The 22357-nt window shown below is 40.2% G+C and overlaps 1 protein-coding gene across 3 annotated transcripts in view; it reads left to right on the top strand.

The window, feature by feature from the left end:
• pde4b (phosphodiesterase 4B) overlaps nt 1–22357 on the top strand; it is a 273742-nt gene that overhangs the window by 186627 nt on the left and 64758 nt on the right. For all 3 annotated transcript variants that reach the window (XM_031900281.1, XM_031900282.1, XM_012961422.2), the window contains 3 exons: nt 1281–1317; nt 1436–1506; nt 8034–8083. In XM_031900281.1, the coding sequence (XP_031756141.1) occupies nt 1281–1317; nt 1436–1506; nt 8034–8083 (158 nt within the window). The remainder of the gene's footprint in view (nt 1–1280; nt 1318–1435; nt 1507–8033; nt 8084–22357) is intronic.

Raw genomic sequence — 22357 nt, 5'->3', positions numbered from 1 at the left:
GTATTTCTATGGGTGGCTGTGGGGAAACCAACAATGATATATTTGCCCTGGGTCCAACAGTACCTTAAAATGACCCTGAGAATATAATCTTGTCTACTAACCTGAACAAAGGGAACGTGAAGGCTTGCTGGACAACTTTATTGGTATAGTAAGTTCAGTAAATGATATACAACTGAAATACAACATTTATAACCATATGCTTTTTTCAGTTTTAAAGGGAAAATCTACTCCCCTTTATGACATACAGTCATTCATTTATTTTTTTACACAGACGTACCCCTGATTGAAAGGAAATTATGATAGTGCAAATATGTTTGCAGGGATGGACTCCCACACCTATGCAGCCTGTGGCATTACTAGCATTCCATAGCCTGGATGCAGGATATGCACCAGGTTCCCCTGCCACCCTCTGGAGGGACACCCTCCAATGCCCCCCTTCTACATGGGCACCACTACACACTCCTTTACATTCCATCCTCCATCTGTCCTCTTCCTCATGTCAAACACACTTGTTAAAGCTGCACACCTGTTAATGTTATACTCACTGTACTAGTGGTGCAAGCCTTCCTTAGGACTGGCAGGTCCTTATCCTCAATCGAACTGTTTTTGCAACGGAGCGCACACAAACAAATGCAGTCGGGGAGCTTACCCATTTGCTGACGAAGGGAGGGTGTATCAAGGTGGTCACAATAAATGGGGTAAGCTCCCCGACTGCATATGCTCTTCCTCCTGCCACCATGCCATGCACACTACTGAATGCAACCCCTCCCTCACATTGTTCCATTGTGAACTAATGGATTCTTGGACTTGAAGTCTCTCTGCTTTCCAGAAAATCTGTCAGAGACACTTGAATTTTTAGAATCCATTATTTCGCAATGGGACAAGGTGAGCAAGGGGTTGTATTACCCTAGGAACCTAAGGGATGTTGGGAAACGGTTTGTCAGAGTCCTTTTAAGTCTGTGGAATTAGGTAGATTTATGCAAAAAAAAAATACATTTATTGCACCTTTATGCACCTTTTTTACATAACCCTAACTGAATGAGTTCATGTCAAAAAGAGGAAAATATTTAATGATTAGTGTGGCAAAAGAACACAGGCAGACTTTGGTACATTAATATGTGTGTTCTATTTTTTGTGTCCAAGTACAAAATCAATCAATGACAAAGAAAACAGAGATGAGGGAGGTCATCATGTGCTAATATAAAATACTGAAAGTGACAACATCCTTTTGGCTCATATAGTTATCACATGATTAAGTGCTTTCTTTTTGTCTGTTTTAGGCATGGAGATGACTTGATAGTCACACCTTTTGCTCAGGTATGATACCTTTGCCTTTGCTTTTAGATCAACCCTTTGTTATTTGTGTGCTGGTGTTACTGCATTCTCACCATTACAGCCTGGCTGTCAGATAAATGTCTCTTATTTTTTTCACTAGGTGCTGGCGAGTTTGCGCAGTGTAAGAAATAATTTTACAGTGTTGACCAATGTACATGGAGCACCAAATAAGTAAGTTTTTGTAATTAACTTTCTTTAATATAAGTCATTAATGTTTGGGGTTTTATTCACATCTTAACTTTCTGCTCTTGCCATGCCCTGAAGGATTTTACGCAGGGATAAAAATAGGTGCAATGTGTCATTTCCTCCCTCTAAATTAAAACCTTCTATTAGGCACTAAAAATGCCCTATTCCTGAATATGCTTATTAATCTCATACCAGTGACATTCATTCCAGGGCTGTTTTAATAAATGGCCAAAAGGGGTATTTGTCCAGCATCCACCAAGACTGGAGGCCCACTATCACTTCAGTGAGCAAAGACCATAGGGCTCATTTACAAGCACAAGTGCAGAGTGCGAAGTAGAATTTTGGGCACAGATTGTCATGTTTTTTTACCCACAAAGCAGCCAGGCCCAGATTTAAACATTGGGCACCCGTAGGCCTGCACCACTCTTTGCTCCCGCCCTCCCCTTTGTGTTGACTGTGAGCGCCCACGCATGTGCAGGTGTTTCCTTGTTGGGTCCTGAGCACTGGGGATTGGCACACAGAAGCTATTATATCTCCCGCCCGTCCCCAATGCTTTGGAACATATTCAGATGTGACTAGGTGACATGCTGCCCCTAAAATCCTTTCTTTGTGGCCTTCCCACAAAACTGGGTCTTAAAGCAGCAGTCTTCCCACAATTCCAGTATAATAGCAGCCACAAGGTGGTGATACATCTGACACAACTGTGGCCAGTACCTGATGCAATTGCAGGCAGTTTGCTAACTCTTCCACAAAATCACAATATTTATAGCAGAAAATGGAGTTGCAACACATCAAAATTAACACTTTGGGGCAGTCAAAAATCCTGCTAATGGGGAAAGAAGCTGTTTTTTTTTTTTATAAAACCCATTCAGCAGCAAACCAAAGCAGTTGTGGGCACGAAACTCAGGAGCTCATGGTTTCTGCTTTTGCCTAAACTTGTCTGATAAAGCTTTAATAATTTGACCCCTAGATTAATTCTTGCACTTTTTTGTGAAAATAATGGCATCTATCACAATAGGTGAGTGCTGCATTTATTTTGATACTAAAAAAATGTGCAGCATTAATCGGCAATAAGTTATAGGCAACTTCATTCCACAAGATGTGGCCTTAGTCAGTAGTTGCAAAGACATAGCTATATTGACTAGAAATGCTACATATGATATGGCAAGACACAAGTGCAAATTTGAACCTGTTTTGCTCCTAGGTATTCTTTTGTTACAATAGACAAAATATATTAAGGGTGCAGTTATGTTATTAACCAGTAGATGGTGCTCAGCACTCCATTAGAGAAATCAGGGAATCATGTATTACTAGAATCGAATTTTTTTTCATATATAATGATGAAGAAACATGTTTCTTTTTGGCTGTTTGTTCAAAACTCTTCTTTCATATGGACTTCACATTCATACTGTATACAGTGAGAGGCAATAAGTTCAGACAGAATTTTGAACCACTGAGCTTAGAGTGCTCTATCAAGCTGTGTGTCCGCACTCTAAACCTATTTATTCATTCACCGTTCCGTTCATATCAAAGACATATATACTTGTATAAGGTGACATATATGGTAAATTCAAACTTTATGTAAAAATACTTATTTTGCTGTTATAAGTACTTTTGCAATTTACATTTTTATTTCATTTTAAGATATCCTATTTTTTTCCTTATTCTGCTAATATCATATAATGTATCCTGAGAGCCCTCTGCTGCTCTGTCTGGATTCTAAGCCTGGTTTTTGATGTTTAAGGTAGGAAACTGACCTTCAGAAGAGAGGGGTGTGTTGACGTGGCAATGCAAGGTGGTGTATAACATGAGATCGACTTAATGGGTTCAGCTTTATATGCTAATTTCATGGCATTTTTTTGTTTTCATTGAGATTTACAAGTCCTGTGTTTTTCTTGGTTTTCTTGCTTGTTGGATACAGGTATAACAGCAATGCAAATAGTGGCCTGACATTGAAAATGTCAAACATTACTGTAAACAGAAATGCAAAGAATTTAATTGTCTTGAACTTCTGTTTCATGTCTGGGATTTGTGTAGTAAATAACAGCAACCTTGTACTTTGTGACACCATAGAAGCACAGAGATGTTATTGTAAAGAGCAAAGTCTTGTATTATGTTGAAATGTTTGGGGAGGGATGTTTGTGTATTGTCCTGTAATAAAGTAAGGTACAGCTGCAATCTGCTTGTCTGTGGTGAGGTACAGCCCTGTATTATGCTGCTTTATGCAGAGGCAAATCCCTGTATTGTGTTGTTACATTGTGAGGCACAACCCTGTATTAAGCTCTTATGTGGTAAGGATTTGTCTGTGTGGTAACACATACTGAGTCTATATGGTGCATCATCAAAGGAATACTTGCAGCTGAAGGTCTTGCAGACTCATCTGTTGTCCAGTGATAGACATACAAGCATCAATAGGTTACAGTCTAAATTGGGCAAGCCTTTGCATAGAAGAAACCTTTAAATTAGAAGCTGGGCTTCCCCAGAACCACCAGGCAAAGAATACAAGAAAATTGAAGGTTGTTGTCTTTCTTTTTGGTTTGGGAAATTGTAACCGCCAGCAGACACTAGTCATGTAGCATTTCTCACATCAGATCTGACTCATGATCACATTTATAATATCATGCAGCTGTCTAATTTTTTCCAATCTGCCTTCTTTGCTGCAAACATCTGACAGACTGTGCTGTTTTATAGAATCCCTTCCTTTAGTCTCAATACTAATACTTGTCTTAAAGGGACTCAGTATATTTATAGTTTTCTTTTGTCACTGGAATATTTTGTTATAGCTGTATTTGTAGTAGTGAGTAGTAAGTTCATTCCTCTACTTTCTAGCATACACGATCACCCAGAATACCCCAAAACAGTCTAGTATGGAATTCACATAGACCTTTGTTTTGGCATCAGAGGGACTGTAGATGGTTTGCGAAATTACAAAATCTGTTCATCTCTATGTCCAAACCATGTCTGGTTTGTGCAGTGCCAATACCTGCTTCTCAAATGGATCCATAAGATACTAGTACAGAGTGGGTATAACAGCTTATCAGGCAAAGCTCTCTAAGATGTAGCAACAATTTTGTCAACTGTGGATTGTTGCACTCAAGACATGACACAGATGGATAACATTGATTTTACATGCTGATTACCTATTTGGCTTGTAATCATTTTCTAAAACATAATAATTGTATGTGATTGATTACTTATTTCAAGCCAAAACGTTTATTTGAAGTTATACAGTAACTACTGATTTCTACTACTTATGAGGGTGAACATAAATTCTTATTCAATCCTAATAATATATCATTATATATATATCATATATCAAGCCAGTGGTGTAACTATAGAGGAAGCAGACCCCATGGCCGCGGGGGGCTAAAGAAGCCAAGGGGGCCCAGACCAAAGGGTTGCTTCCTCTATAGCCATTCTAATCTGTGAAGTTGTGCACGTCCACTGCAAATGTTCAGCAGAGAGAGCACTTGCATGTTAGTACAAGCAGGGAGGGGGGCAGCGGTAGGAATGTGTGTGCACACCGGACCCCTCTGAAGATTTTTTTGCACAGGGGCCCGGCGTGCTCTTGATACATTGCTATATCAAACTGATACAACTGATCTTGTACTCGAGTACTGATATAAAGACCAAAGAAAATCAGTTTATTTGTGCTAACCTTAGAAAAAATAAACCAAATAGAATCCATAGAAAAAGTGGTTTAGTTTTCCATTAGTATGAAGTTCGGGTGTGAACAAGAAGGCTTCTAAGATATCACTGTTAGGCTGAGCTGCCACTGGGTGGAGCTGTAAGTCTGCAATTGTGTAGCATTGGTATAAGTCTTTGTAGGTGTACTGGATTGTGTGATGTTGCATCATACAATTACGGTATTTCATTTGGCATTAAAGGCTTGACTAACCATGAAAAGTGACATCATTCTGCATTTGTTAGAGAATAAAAATACGTATTTTATGACTGATTTTTCTCATTCGTGTAACTAATCATTGTGAGTGTGCTGCTTAATGTAACATATACATTTAGTCAATGTGGCAGTACCTGATGCCAACTATGACTGTTTATTTTACAGAGTCTTATTCAAGCGCTTCTCTGGTTTATTCTGAAACCTATGTTATGCAGAATTATGCCACTAGTATTTTTGGCACCAGAAATTACTGTGTACATTACTGTTTGTATATTGCAGTCCTGTTCTGTTTATTGTTATGTCCACTTGTTGCTTTGGTCATTGAATGGCTTATTTACCTCTGGAGCAGGTGCAAGGGTTGGAGTGCCCAGGGGCACAAAATTGTACTCCTTAGGGCCCATACAGTACTTGGAGCCCTTGCACCTGTTCCATTGGGAGGAGCAAGCTGCCAGGGCCATTTTAAGCCATTGGTGGACCCTAGGCAAAGATCAAATTAGTGCCCCCCCCTACATCATGCAAAGACAACTTGCCCCCCCCCCCCCCCCCCCCCAATACACTCACCATATAATTACAGTTACACAAACACACAATATGACTGCAGATTGGAAATAAGCATATCTTGAGTAAAAGGAAAAAAACTGCACAATGTGTCCATTACAAGCAGGGCAGAAATAATGTAACTTTTCAGCGGCACCCCCCTTCATCAGATATAGCAAATCTGTGAAGCAGTAACAAATCACTTAATTAATTAACATAATCACCTGCAAAGTTTTCACCAAGTTAACGTCCATAACGTCCATATTATCCATTGCTTTACATAATTCAATGCACAGTACTAAGTGATTCTTTGTTTGCAGTTTATGTTGCCAAGTACTGTGGTTACCCAAGTTGTTATTTAACACTTCAAATCTGTAACAATTAGCAGGGAAGGTAGCGCTGTCCCTTGTATAGTGAATTTCTGTTACAAAGCTATAGCTATAGACATAATTGACAAATATACAAATGTAGGTGCCAAGGTTATATGTAGCATGCTATATTAAATTCTTCATTGAAGCCCCATGGGTATTTGATCGGTAATGCCCATATCCAATAGCATTTGCACTGTAATAAAAATGTCTTTTTGTCTAATTCTGTCTTTTCCTCAATTTTTTCTAGCACCTGTCACCAGAATTGTAACAATTTATGGCCATGGTCAAAGAAATGTTTAGCTTATGCAGCTAAATATTTCTTTGTAATATTCTCCGGTCCTACCTTTCTATCGTCCACTTTTGGGGACTGATAATTATGGATGGTAGATTTGTGTTCATTTAGGTGGGTTTTGGCAGCCCTACTGGTCTGTCCTACATAGACCAACCCACAGGGGCACTTGATACAGTAAATTACCCCCCCCCTTTGAATCACAAGTGAAATGATAATTCACATTCAGTTGGGAACCTTTTTGCAGATAAGTAATATATTCTCCTGGGATAATGCCATTACATTGCTCGATATTGTAACATGAATGTGTCCCCTTAATATAACAAAGTGCCCAATGTTCTGGTCTTTTGTATCCACTTTTATCAGGTTACCCGCTGTTAATATGTTTCAAAATTGTTATAGTTTTAAAGTGTTAAATAATGAGTAGGTTTACCACAACTCTTGACAACATAAACTGCAATCAAGAAATCACTTTGGACTGTGCTCTGCATTATGTAAAGCACCAGATAATATTGACTTTAATTTGGTGAATACCTTGCAGGTCATTATGTTAATAGTGATATGACTATTTTGTTGCTATAAATGCTTTACTGCTTCAAAGATTTGCTCTGTCTGACGATGGGGAGAGTCCCTGATATGTTAAATCCATCCTGCAAAAAAAATGCAAGGGGCATATGCCCTGCTTTCAGTTGCCATGCTGTGCTGTTTTTTTCCTTTTGCTCAGGTGTCTGGTGAGGGTGCCAATTTACCCGTAATTACTGAGCACTGGTTGGAATTGAGAGGAGACGCCTGGCTGTTTAGGTGAGAGACTTTCCTAACAGTAAGCCTATCTCCTGACAAAGAGGAGAAAAGAGGGATAAAGCTAACAATTTTGACCACTCCCACCTTTTAGCCACACCATTCAGATACCATGACCATAACAACCAGACATGCTAGTAAGATCACCACAGAAACAGCTAATAAGAACTCCATTAACCCCAGTCCCAGTCTAAACCTGGTTCACTCCCATGGTCGGAATGTGGGTGCAGGGCTGCCGCTAAAGGGGCCCTCTCGCCCCCAAGGGGCCTCTGCCGTTTCCCCCTCCCACAGGCCCCCACCACCTGCCAAAATCAGTGGGCCTCAAAATCAATGGGCCCTGGGCAGATGCCCTCTTATTAAAGAAGCCCTGCAAAGCACAGGTGCACGGGAGCCCTCTACCTAAAGCCTGCCAAAGTCGTTATCCTTATTTTGCACCTATTTTACCTTATATGGACAACAAATAGCCACAAAAATATTCCTAAACTTTCCATCTTTGTTTCACAAGTTCATTAGTTTGTATATGATATAAATAAAAATATGCGCAACTACCCAAACCCTTATTAATTTGTATGGCAGACTGTCTACTGAGATCCTCTTCTTTTTATTTTTATTGCAGGAGGTCACCAATGACCACCCAACCTCAGATCTCCAGAGTTAATCTTCAAGGTCAGTAACAATTTGCATTTGGTACCATGCTAGTGCTGTTTTGTGGTCAGTCTGGGGTCTGGCTCTTGCAGCTTTTCACCTCATTCATCATAAAGGTGGTTCCCCTGTAAGTTAACTTTTAATATGTTATAGAATGGTCAGTTCTGAGCACCTTTGCAATTGGCCTTCATTATTTATGTTTTTCTAACTTTTGCCTTTTTTTTACTCCAGCAGCCTAAAAACTATTGCTCTCTGAGGCTATATTTTGTTGTTACTTTTTATTACTTATTTTTCTATTCAGGTCCTCTACTATTTACATATCAGTCCCTCATTCAAACCACTCCCTGGTTGTTAAGGTAATTTGAAAATGAACCCTAGCAACCAAATAACTACAGAAATTCCAAAATGGAGAGTTGGTAAACAAAAATTGAAATAATTAAAAAAAAACACAAAGAAAATTTAATAAAATTAATACCAATTGCAAATTGGCTTACAATGTTACTCTCTACATTGTACTAAAAGGTAAACAACCCCTTTAAAGGAGACATATCATATAAAAATTAAGAATGTTCCAGTGAATTATACTCCTCTAAATATGAAGGATTGTGCTTAAAAAAGTTGTGTTACGGACTGATTTATTGAGAAATTCCACCAATACCCCACTAGTCCCGCCAATTCTCTGGATGTGCAGGGAAGCTGGTGGCTCTCAGTACACTGCACTGTAGGATAGGAATCAGCAGCTAGGCTGACCTGATAGGGAACTGAAGCCTGTCCTTGCTTGTGTGAGTGCAAGGCTGTGATTGGCTCTCCCCCTCCTACTGTGCTTCTGGCAGGGACCGTAAGGACATGCCCAATCTTCATTTGAAACATGGACAGAGAACTGATAGGATCTATAAAAGGGGCCATTTTTACAGATAGGATTAATTTTTAGCCCAAAGTGAATCCAGCACAATATATTATTCATAATTGCCTACAAAATTAGGGTTTTTACTATTTATCCAGTATGTCACCTAACTATACGGTTTGGGACAAGCCTGCCAGATTAGCAGAGGATCTTCAGGTTGGCCAGGCACAGTCTGGAATGGTTCAACCCTTTCTTATATTTACAATAAGCCTATAAACCTCTGTACCATTTGTGACTGTCTCCATCTAACGGTTGTGAAAGTGGACCCTGGATGTCAGGTTCTCTGGTGGGGGCTTCATAGGGTCAGTATACATGAACATGCATTATAGGGATTTTCAGGTCTTGGTTTAAAATGAGAAGTCCAACAAGTTATGGGGTGCCACATTGCTAGTGCAGAGAGCGCAATTTAACAATCGGAATTTCGGCTCTTTAAGTTACCAGGGGTGGCTTTTTGCCGCCCCTGGTAGCTTGCATGGCACTGCCGCATGAGGAGACTTTCTCAACTCGCCTCATGGCAGCAGTGCACCTGGTGAAAAGCTTAAACAAATTGTTCTGTACCACTTCAATAGATGGAAAATGCATGAATTTATTCTTTATATAAAATGTTGGAGGACTTGTATTTAAAGAGAACGATGTTTGTGTGAATCCACAATTCTGGGGTCACAGTTATCTCACAAACCCAGAAGAAACTGCAACAGTTAACAACTGTGCCATAGTTCCAAAGAAACGCTCTGACGCACTTACACTGACAAATGACTGACTGGGGGAATCTCCCTTTTCTTCACCATATTCCCAGAGCTAATATATGTTATAATTAATCTTCTGAATTATGTGTTATTCTTGGAATTTACAGTGGTGGCAAAATACTGCCACAGGGCACAAAATCAAGGAAGCAGCAAGCTGACACAGTTCAGCACAGTCATAGTTTAAGTATGGAGAGAGGTAATTAAAGTCAGATACTGAAAAAATCTGTGAAATTAAGAAGAAAACTTTGCACTTTGGGATATAGTATTCTGTATTTAGCAGTTATTGCAATGGGAATTATAATCCCTTATGGTGTATACTGTAAACCCTGCTTAAAAAAGATGCATGCAAGAAATGTTATCACCTATACTGTGAGCTGGTGTAAACTCCTCACTAAAACTTGAGGGGTAATATGTTTGTAAAACTTACATTACATAAACACAAAGGAAAAACTGCATTATTTTTAATTGCCCTAGCACTGTTAGAGTCTGTCACCAGATGATCATGCTCTACCTTGGGATTTTCCAGATGTAGGTCTCAAGTGGCACTTCTAACTGATTTATTTGCTAGGGCGCATGTGACTCAGTTTACTGTCTCTAAAGGATCCACTGACTGGTTACAGTCTTCTCACCGCTGCATGCTGTAATATTTGTATTAGGGGAGCCTACCTGCTGTGAGTGTTGGAATCCAGTAATCTCCACAGTTTTATATTACATTACCCTAAAATACACATATGAGGTGATAGCCAGGGAAATTTCCCTTCTCTGGCTTTCTTTCACTAAGGAGCATATTTATTATGCTGTGTAAAAAATGGCGAGAAAATTCGCCACACATCGCCAGGCTTCGCTGTGTAAAAATGGCGTAAAATCTGCGTAATTTTTTACGCGTTTTTTCTTCCACCGGAACTTATGGAAAATAACGGCGTAATATCCGGTGTAATATCCAGCATTCAGACGGCGATCTTTTCCATTTATTTTACACAGCTTTTTACTCCGTTTTTTCGGCAAATTAGTTTTGGACAGCATAATAAATATGCCCCTTAGTGTTCCAATAAAGATTTTTATCCTTTGTGCTGTATATTTTATAAGAAAGTGTAGTTTCGTTGTTGTTTGTTTGTCCCAGGAGCATAATTAAAAGAGAGAGAAGAGAAAATGCTATCGTGGCTCTTGTTGCAGGAGAGCAGAGGTGCCCCCTTAAGAACATTTTTCTAGCTAAGGGATGCTGGGGGCTCATGGCGCAGGTAAGACTGCCTATTCTGTAGTATAGGTGGTTTATCATGCATACCAGTCCTATTTCTCAACTATTGTGCTTTTGTAGACTTTTCTTTCTATCATTGTACTCAAACAGCTGTTCTCTAATACATAAAAGGAAATTATTTTGGCAAGGGCTTTAGATGTGTCTATGTCAGATATAAATGGACTTGGGGAGACGGGTTAATATGTTTTTTGGTGTAAAACCTCATCTTTATTTTTTCAGTGATAACTATTTTAATTTCAGTTACCAAATTTCCAAATTGAAATCCAGGGACAGGAAGATTTGTATATGCCATGCTCACTTTCTGAGCACTCTTCCATTGCCATACCCCCACTCAGCATCACAGCCACATATTTTAATCTTATTATATTTCCCTAGAATGGTCTCAGAATAGTTTTACACATATTCCTTTCTTCAGTAACAGAAAAGCTGGCGCAGGATGTTTAAAGCATGTAGGAAGAGTGAAGGGGGTCCTGTGACAGAAAATCACTTCTTCCTTCTACCTGTCCTGCACAGCAACAATTAGCTAGGGGTGGCTCTGTTGCCACACGGACAGACAGGAACAGCTCTCAGAGGTAGGGGTATTTGCCAGAGTCAGTTTTTCACAGGGACAATGAATCTGAAATGGGGTTAGTCCCCTTAAAACGAAGACTGATATTAACCTTAATTTTAGCAATTCCATTTATAGAGGATAGAGATTTGGTCACTGTAGATATGCTGTGTCTGATTATAGCAGGGGTGGGCAATACGTCGATCGCGGTCCCCCAGTCGATCCCCCGTGGATTTCTGGTGGACTGCAATGAAGCCAGGGATGTGGAAGTGCTGCGTGAATGCGTATATATGCTGCCTTGTGTACCTACGCATTCATGCCGCACCCCGGATTCCTCGGTCATCAGTCGATCGCAGATAAAAAAGGTCTGGCCACCCCTGATTTATAGTATACAGTGAATCCAAATTTCAGTTCATGTAAACTAGAATAAACCAATATCCCAGCCTCTTTGCAAGGCCAAAACTGCTCCGTGTGCTGCTCAGGAATTGAATCTGCTATTGCAAATTCTCAATTTTTTTTTTTACATTATAAGTTACCCTCATATGTAATTAAAGGCCAATGTTTTCCTGGTGCAGTAACCCATAGCAACCAGTAAGATGTTTGTTTGCCCAGGCGCAGGTACCTGTGGCAACCAATAAGATGTTTACTTTTAAACTTCAGTAATTTCTACCTGGTGATTGGTTGCTATAGGTGACTAGACCTGTAGCAAATGTTGCACCTTTTTTATTATTTTACCGCATTGTGTTTCAAGTTATGTTTAAGTTGGGGTGATATGATAAATATGTATTAATATATAAGGGGATCATATAATAATCTCTCTAATGCTTTACTAGCCAGTAGGTCCTTCCAACTGACACAAGGCCACCCATTCTGATTATAAGAAAGGATGTTCCATATAAATATTTGGAAAGGATTTTTTACTGTAAAAGCTGCAAAGTTGTGGAATTCCCTCCCCGAATCAGTCGTACTGGCTTCAAGAAGAGGTTGGATGACTTTTTAGCAAGTGAGGAAATACTGGGTTATGGGCAATAGCTCACAGTACAAGTTGATCCAGAGACTGGCCAGATTGCCAACTTGGAATCAGGAAGGAATTTTTTCCCCTCTGCAGCAAATTAGTGAGGCATCAGATGGGGTTTTTTGCCTTCCTCTGGATCAACTAGCAGTTAGGCAGGTTATATATAGGCATTAAGGTTGAACGTGATGGACGTATGTCTTTTTTCAACCTATAGTTACTATGTTACTGTGTCTTGGGTAGGGCAAGAAGATCACTTGAAAATTCAGGGGCACGTCTAAAAAAATAAAAATGTATTGGTTGTGGGGACCGCCTCTGCATACTGGGATAATATAGTGATTGTGAGGTGGTGAACTGGGTGGAATTTGGGTGGAATTGTTGTTGAATCTGGCAGAACGACTTATTAGGAGCTATCTAATGACCAATAATAGATTTGACCATTAAGTGAATTTTGGGCAGACTCACCATTGATGTGAGAACTACACACACTCAGATCTCATACACATAGGCCGAGTCACCCCACTATATCACTAAGACCCTGGATAGTATGATTTTTCTGATAAGACGACTTTGGTTGGCCAATATCAGTTTGGTTTTTGATGCCAGTATTAATCTAGTACTCAGATGAGTAATTTTTTAGTGTGTGACTGTTATGTCATTAACAATTTTATTAGAAAAAGATTACCTTAGTGTTGGTTTAGTGTGTGTTTGTTTTATTTTTTTCTTATAACAATAATAAAAATAATAATATAATAATAATAAATAAAAAGTTATGTTTTCAACAAGGAACTTTAGTAGGAAATCATCCTGATGGTGGGGGGGTGCAGTTTTTGGGTCATACTTTTTTTTCTTTTGAATCTGCACATCTCAAAAATCCACCTAGCAAGGCTGAACTGATAGCAATTTATTTTAAATGCAATCAGTCCTGCCCTGCAACATGTATTTATTAAATGTGTCCCTGAATTTCCAAGTGATATGCTCACCCTGGTCATGCAGCAATGTAGTTTATAACTGCACTGACCACACAGTACTAACAGTATGTATTGTCCTGCATTGGCTAAGGTTGCTGAAGACCCACAGACCACAAACAGTGAACTATCTGTCCACCCATTAAATTAGCAGCCTCTTTGCATTGACAAGTGTGCAGAATGCAGGGGATTGATCAAAACAGTTCAAGGACACAAAAAAATGTTTTTGCTGGTAAAAGTCACCTTTTTGTCTGACCCAAGGGAAAAAAAACATTATTTCAACTAGGGATGCACCAAATCTTGGATTCGGTTCAGGATTCAGCTAAATCCCAGCGTTTTTTTAAGGATTCCGTTTCGGCCGGATCTGCGGTCCCGACCGAACCTAATCTGAATTAGTATAAATTAGCATATGCTAGTTAGACTTCGGAAAGGGTTAAATGGGCAGTGCTGCGCACATTATTTTTTTTTTTTTGAAACTTACAATTTTTATTTTTTCCATTTGTAAACAAGAGAAAATTAACCTCACATATTAAAGGGTTTTATGAGATTGTTTGTAAAGTTGTCATCAATAACAGGTTTACATTAAAGAAAAGGGAGGGTTGGGGGGGAGGAAATACATAAATCAAAAGAAAGAAGTAGGGGTGGTATGGGATGGGGGAGGTAGTGGTTAAGCAAGGGCAAGAAGGGGGTATGGAGGGGCTGCCTAGTTATGGTGGTACACAGGTTTATTCTTGCGTTGGGTGGGCAAGTATGTCCCAGGGAGACCATATTTTTAGACATTGGGGAGTTTTATTCTGTAGCCGGGCCAGGCTATATTCAAATTGCTTAATATTGTTTACTTTCCGTTTTACTTCTGAGGGGGACGGAATGGTGGACGTCTTCCATTTGGCCGCAATAGAGGTACGGGCAACCGAGAGCACCTGATTAGCCAGCTTCTGCATATGTTTTGACAGTTGTTTAATAGGCTTGCCCAAGAGTAGGGTGACAATATCTTTCTCTAAGGTTGTCAGTGTGATCTGGGATAGCAGCGCCAAGATCTCGTCCCAGAATGGTTGTATTAAAGGGCAATGCCAAAATATGTGGGGTAGGTCTGCTGGCTGCCCGCATCCCCTCCAGCAGTCCTGTGTTGTTTCCGGAAATAATGTGTGTAACTGGTGTATGATACCAGAACATAATCATTTTATAGATATTTTCCTGCTGTCTCACACAGGTGATACCTTGTTTCGTAATATCCCATATGGCTTCCCATTCACTTTCCTCAATTACTCTACCTACATGGGTATCCCATTTTTGCATATAACTGTGTTTGTAGTTCTCCTCTAAAAACAAATAAATTAGGTTGAGGAGACTGCCTCATACAGACAAAAGCAAACAAATGGAATTCTGGGAATGAATTCCAAACTCTTAAACAAATCCCATTTACATGGGTTTATCCTATAGGCTACAGCTCACCCACTGGGTTTAAAGCAGAAGCCAGGATAATAGATTCCCAACTACAGACCAGTTTTGCCTTTTTGAGACTCATCAGTGTAGTGCAGGGGTTTTCTGATCAGCTTAGGTAGAGTCACCATGTGGTTCTCCAAACAAATAAATTAAGTTGAGGAGACTGCCTCATACAGACAAAAGCAAACAAAAGGAATTCTGGGAGTGAATTCCAAACTCTTAAAAAATTCCCATTTACATGGGTTTATCCTAAAGAGCTGTAGCCTATAGGATAAACCCATGTAAATGGGATTTTTTTAAGAGTTTGGAATTCACTCCCAGAATTCCTTTTGTTTAGTTCTCCTCTAGGGAGGGATTGGCAAGTATCTTGTTGATAGAGGAAATTAAGCCTTTTTGTGGGAGGCCTTGGGCCGCTAGACGTTCAAAGGGTGTGGGGGGATCACCTCTTGCAGTTGATAAAATAGGCATAAAGAAATGTTTTAACTGGAGGTATTCGTACCATAATAGGGAGAGGCCTGGGGTTTTATCATTCAGAGTGTCTTGTGGGAGAAGCTCTCTACCCGCTCAGTCTGTTATGTCTCACAGAGTAAAAAAGGAGTGTGTATCCATCTTTGCAGGTATTGTGGGGGTAAGGCTGGTTGAAACCTTGGATTGCCCAGGTGTGAGATTAGTGGGGATGCAGCTGATGCCAGCTTGAGTTTATATCTGAGCTTCCACCAGAGTTTTAGGGTGTGCTCTGTTGAGTTAAGCATTGGTATTTTAGGTCTTTCCCTTGCGCACATGATTTTTAGCCCCTTCTGATCCTAATCAGCATATGCTAATTAGTATTCGGATTCAGTTCGGGATTCGCCCGAATCCTGCTGAGTGGGTTCAGAGGATCGGCCGAACCCAAAAAAGTGGGTCGGTGCATCTTTAATTTCAACTGTCCTTCTAAAAACTTTGTTTTATTCCCATGATTTCACATATAAGCAGAAACATTCCCCAAGCTCTTCCACTGTGTAAATAAACTGGAAAATTCTGGAGCCGTGCATACTGCTCTGTTATTAAACCCATTTGCCTGTTTGGAAATCCCCAAGGCAGGAGCAGAGACATTTAAAGTTGGAAAAGTTTTTGCACTTCTGTAGCTGTGACTAAAGCAAATGATAATTCCAGTGAACTGTAGGGGGGGGGGTCTTACGTCAGTTAAAGGAAAATGAAAATCATATTCCTTCTTTGGAAAAACATTTATCCAGAGTGACTAAAACCAAGCACATAACAGTACTTACTCTGTACAGTACTATTTCTTTAACTTTTATTAATCTTGCTTATTCCTCCCTTTTTGGGGGATCTTTTACTGCTGCATCCTGAAGTGTAACCAGGGGTGGATTTTAGAAAAGGGCACCCTGAGGCTGTCCCCTTTCGCCGCCCGCCCACCTCGACCGACTGATCCCCCCCCAAACCCCCTCCCATTTGTGTCACTTAACTCATACGGAGCAGTGGGGAGAGGACACACTAACGGTTCTGTGAATCCAGGCCTCATTGCTCCGTATGAGAGAAAAATTCCAGTATGGCAGCATGGCGCACCTAAATTTCTGCCGCCTTAGGACTGGGCCACAAATCCGTTCCTGGGTGTAACTACGAGTATACCGAATTCATCAGCAATTAGGTTAATATTTTTATATTGGCCTAGGGCAGTGACTTCAGGTGGGCTGCCCCTGGGTGCCTAAATTTTTTTTTTTCAATTCCCCCCAGCCTGCACTGTACACTTGTTACTAAATTCAGTGGGAAGGCTTTAGGGGTGATGGGAAGGTAGCCCCTTTCATCATGACAGCACATGTGCAGATACTGTCCTGCTTGATGCCAATGTTACTAAAAATTGAAAATATTGGAAAGTCTGTATTTTCTTCCAAAAAAGATGACAACACTAGCATCATCGGATATAAATCCAGTGCTAGCAGCACTGCATACAGGAGTACGGCAAAATGTCATGCTCAAATGGGAACCGTTGGCCACAAACAAAGGTTTGGCCATTACAAAATGTTCAGTTCCCCTCTGTGCAGACTGTCATTTAGATGAATGAAAACCACCTGTCACCATGGTAAAATATGACAGCAGAGAAAATGCTAGGCCTTATTTATGAAATGCAGAGGTAGGGTGCAATTGGCACTAACCTACAGGTGTTTTACACTTTGAACCCTATTCTGCCCTAGGCATAGGTCTTTGCCCATAAATACAGGGGTGCCTGTGTTCAGCTGAGGGTTGTATATGGGTATCCCCATTGATGCTTCCTAGCATATCATTTAGACACAATGCCAATGGGCAAAAGACAGTGCATAATAAGGAGCACTGTTGCCATGAGGATAGCTGAGAAACTTGCCTCAGACTGCAGCCCCCCACAAGTTAATAGAAGTGGAAAAGAGCTTCTCCTGGGGCAGAAAGCACTCCAATGCTTAAAAAGTAAGCGCAGAGGGGCAAGTGAAGCCTGCTCTTGAAATATTACATTGGAAAATTATTTCATACAAGAATAACTTGGATATATTCCAAATTCTTACTTTAAATGATACAATCACAGCACTGAGTGAAAAATTTCCCATTGTTATAGAAATTACCCATTGGATGTGCCCTTTCCAGCAAAGAGGTTTGTGTGGATAAGGACTATAAATTCATAATAGTTCCTGGCATTACAATAAGTGTAAGCATCAAATATTTAGATGTAAACAAATAAAAGATGTAACACTCCCCATCAGCTCATTCCACATGCGTACGTGAGTACAAGCATGAGAAATTTTTTACTTTGGAAATAAAATTAGGCATGAAGAGGAGCTGTGATTCTTAGGAACATTTTTTTTAGTGTCTGGTAGGACTGGGAGGAGTATTGTTTCCTCTAGTCACACATCAATTTTTCTTTTCTGGTAAAGCAATTATTGCAGTTTGGTTCTGTGATAGTACACCATTCTGCATGCACAATTTGCTCAGTTAAAGGAGAAGGAAAGGCTAAGTCACTTGGGGGTGCTAAAATGTTAGGCACCCCCAAGTGACTTAAATCGCTTACCTCGTACCCCGGGCTGGTGCCCCTGTTAGGAGAAAACAGCACCAGCCCGGGGTACCTGGAGCGATGCGCTTCCTCCTTCCGCCTGCGTTTTGCTAAGACATACACATAGGCGCACAGTAGAGTGAAAAGCCGACTTCTTTGTTAAAGTTCGGCTTTTCACTTTACTGCGCATGCGCGCGCAGCGCTACAGGAAGAAGGAAGCGATCGCTGCTACCCCGGGCTGGTGCTGTTCTCTCTGAACAGGGGCACCAGCCCGGGGTAAAAGGTAGGCTATTGAAGTCACTTGGGGGTGCCTAACATTTTGGCACCCCCAAGTGACTTTGCCTTTCCTTCTCCTTTAAAGGAGAAGGAAAGGCTAATAAAGAGTTAATCTCAAGCTGCAGGCATACCTTCAGTTGTATCAAGAGTGCCCTTAAGTCTCCCCATATTTCACCTGTTCAGATGATCAGAAGCCAAACAGGAGAAAAAACGCTGAGCTGTGTAAAGAAAGTTCCCATAATGCCCCACTCCTGCTCCGAGACTCAGACCAAGTGTACATGCTCAGTTTGTAAGACTATGGGGCAGATTTACTAATCCACGAAGATTTACTAATCCACCTAAAGCGTCCGAGCTCGTTTTTTCGTAATGATCTGTATTTTTTGTGACTTTTCCGTTGCTGTCGCGACTTTTTCATATGTCCCACGATTTTTCCGTCGCCGTTACGACTTTATTGTATATTTTCCTCGACTTTTTCATCGCCGTTGTGAAAAAATCTGATTGGTTTTGCCACCGTTTACAATTGCTCAATACGAAAAAATAAAAGAAAAAGTCGCGCAAAATACGATAAAGTTGTGACGGCGACTAAAAAATTTCGCAATATACGAAAAAAGCGCAACAGCGACAAAAAAGTCGCAATATTTTTGTTTCCAATCCGATTTTTTCCCATTCGGGATTCGGATTTGTGGATTAGTAAATGTGCCCCTATGAGTAAGCTTCCTGCTGATTGGCTCAGATCAACATTTCCTAAGGGGGGGAGTGTGTTCTTAGCATTCTTGAGGGAGGGGGGAGCAGGAGAGGGGAGAGAGCTGCGTGTCTCTTGCAGAGGAAAACAGACACAAGAAATCTTTTGACAGAGAAGTCAGTGCAGCGTTTCTGTGAGTGCTTATGGCTGTATTTACATAGACCTTTCTGATAAAGCTTACTTAGTTTTTACCTTTCTTTCTCCTTTAAGAGCAGGACAGAAAAGGCATTTGCACTGGAGCTAGAGGGTACTGCCACATAAGAATTGATTATTTACAGTGTGCCAGTCTAAAAGTCTTTTTTTTATGTAAATGTTTTTGAAGGCCTGAGTTTATAAGAAATCTGATTAGGTAAAAAACATCTTTATGGAGGGCAAACCCTGGTTTATACAGGGCCACTGCATACAAAGAAAAGGGGAGCACTCACCAGGATAGCCTACTGTAAGTACTTCTCCGTGCTACCACGCTTCATGCCGCCCCCGACTAGGCCAGAATATCCAAAACTAATTGATGAAGAAGCGGAGCACAGGATAGCTCATATATAAAAACACATGTTTATTTCCATCAGTTAAAAACAGAGCAAAGCATCCTCACCTCATGGCTTAACGCGTTTCGTGGTCAAAGCACCACTTCATCAGAAGCCCAGCTAGTGACCCCCCCTTCAGAAGTTTAAATAGGCTCAACACACCCCCTCCACCAATTGACAATTAGCCATTAACCCCTAAGTGGAAGGAATAGTGTGTATATATGGGTTTTACAATATGCCCATATGGGGGATAGCTGTGCAGCTTTAGGGACATTGTATGTATAAGGTGCATGTTAATGACAGTAAATTTTAAAATCTTACCAAAAGTTAGAGCCTTTATCTGTCCTTTCAAGATTTGTCTAAGCATCTCATGAACCTGTTTATGAGAAGGCATTAACCTGGGGATGAAGCTACCAATGGATGTTTTTCCTTGGGAGAGTTTATATTTGTATTCTTTGGTTTCTTTTTGGGAAAGCTAAGCCTTCATTAGTTTTTGCCTATGATATTAACCATTCCCTTGCTGAGTATAGTTAATCTAGCAAAAGGCCTTGTATGCTGTTACCTTGATTAAAGAAAATACAGTAGACACTGATGGTTCCAGGGTCAGTTTCACTTTCACTGCCACATTAGCACATTCATGTATTAAATATAGCAGGTAGAGAGGCACTTGGCTGATAACACTGATTCTGCTTTCTGCTGTTATTAACAGAGGCTACGGCTTTTATAAAACACAAATTTAGAATGAGCAAGCTGTAGGTAATATTTTAGGCCACCAACAAAGTCAGTTTGGGTTACTCTGGGTTCTCCAGTATTACTGCAGAAAACATAGGTTTGTTTAATCGGCGACATGCAGGAAAGCGACATGCTGAGAGGTGGCGGCACATATGTTTACCTAGTTGGAAGCTGCATCTACCTTTCCTCTTTGCTATGCACAGAACTTACATTTCCTGCATAGACTGTCTGTCTCCCCCTTATCCCCTCTCCTATCGCCAATAGGATATACCACCTTAGCTACAAACATTACAGAATTTTATAGCCTAACAATTTTCCATCACTGTAACTCTTAAATAGCATTGGACAACATCAATCCATGTCTTACAGAACAATATTTTCCCTGCTGCTTTACTGCAAAAAGGGCCTGCATTGCATTGAAAAGCTTTCATTATGGATGCTTCTGGCAGACCTGGGTGTATTCTCTCAGTGTTCTTTTAGTCGTGTATAGAAATTTGACCTAAGTTTCTACTATTTTCATAAAGAAAATGTGCCAAAAATATATATAGTTATATAATTTATGAATGTAACTATAAATCTTATACTAAATATGTACTAAACCATAAACATATGTGTGATTCCTGCAGCATTAGGGCAGCCAGACTAACCCCTTAAATCCTGCCTATATCACTCTTTCTAGCTTTGTCCTGGTATCTAAGGGGTGCTGTGTTCAGCAGTGCAGAAGTCCACTCTTTGGCTGCATGTACTCCTTGAATCAGGGTCATTTTGATAAATAGGCATGTAATAAACAGCAGTAATTGCCCAAGTCCACCAGGGACTAGGGGCCCACTGCCCAGTGTAAAATCTCCCCTAGAAATGGCAGACCTTTCATTTTCACTTTCAACATGACCATTTACTTTTATTTAACTTTACTTCTCTGTAAGAACACATGATCCTAAAGGATAATTTGAATAAAAAGCTGGTATTTGGGTTATGGTTTATCTGCTCCCATCATGTCTACTTTAGTATACACAGATTTATTTTCTTTATTTCCTGCCTTATTATATTCAGGTTCTCCTGCTTACAAATTTTTGGGGCAGTTGTGGAAGCCCATGACCCCCTGGCCCCCCTATACATATGTGTGTATATGCGCATTATTAAGGATGGGCATATCAACAAATATTGCCTCTGCCAACCCTGTAGACAGAGAATACATATATAGAAAAAGGAAAAAATATAGGGGCTCGCTGGCATTTTCCCTGGTATCCAGCAGGCCAAACCAACCATGGCTATAAGAGGTGAAAAGGAACGCTGTGCCCAGAGAGTCTTTTGCAGACTTAAAGCAATGGCACACAAGGAAATCTGTGCTTCTCATGGGTGACTGAAAAGACCTATCCTTTGGAACACGTTGCCCATTTCATTATACATCTTCAAAGCCTCCTTGCTTTCCAATGGTCGCTTAAAACCCACCTTTTCATTTTAGCCTATAACTCTCAGCAACCTGACTGCCCATGGAGCCCCCCCTAGTCTTTGCTCACACACTAACTACTGGTATTTATCTCTAGTTACCATCACCGTATGTCTCACCCTTTCTTTTATAATCTAAGCTCTTGCCAAAAGTGCCTTCTCTATATTGTGTCTCAAAAATATACAATTGTAAGGGTGAATTGATTTTAGGGAAATGTATGTCTGTATATGTAAACCTGATTTTGTATTTGTATCCCTTTGCTGTCTAAAGTCCTGCGAGGGAACAATGAAAATAAGAAATAATGATAAAAACAATAAAATACTTTTGTTCCCTTAATTAACACGGGAATCATTGATTGTAATACACTTTTCATGTGGCAATCCAGCATAATTGCGCAAAATTGTAGAGGCAGGCATTGCTGCATGTAAAGTGTCTTAAATGCTGGAATCCCTTAAGCAAAAAAGTATTTCCAGGGGACCTCATGTGCTATTGCTCTAGCTGACGTAGCACTGTTCTATTTAATCTGGCTGGTAGCCTGATTAAATCCAATAGCTTTATAGAATGTATATTATATTATGGATGTTTTGGTGTTTTTGCTGTGTTTTTTGTGTGGATTCAACTAGTATAAGAGAATTCTCAGCAACCTTTCATACATACTCAGAGGGTGAGGTAGTATGGTCAAAATT

Source organism: Xenopus tropicalis, chromosome 4 (genome assembly GCF_000004195.4).
Source record: "Xenopus tropicalis strain Nigerian chromosome 4, UCB_Xtro_10.0, whole genome shotgun sequence".
Lineage (NCBI taxonomy): Eukaryota > Metazoa > Chordata > Amphibia > Anura > Pipidae > Xenopus > Xenopus tropicalis.
Note: the sequence above shows the minus strand (reverse complement) of the source record. Positions and strands in the feature narration are given on the sequence as shown.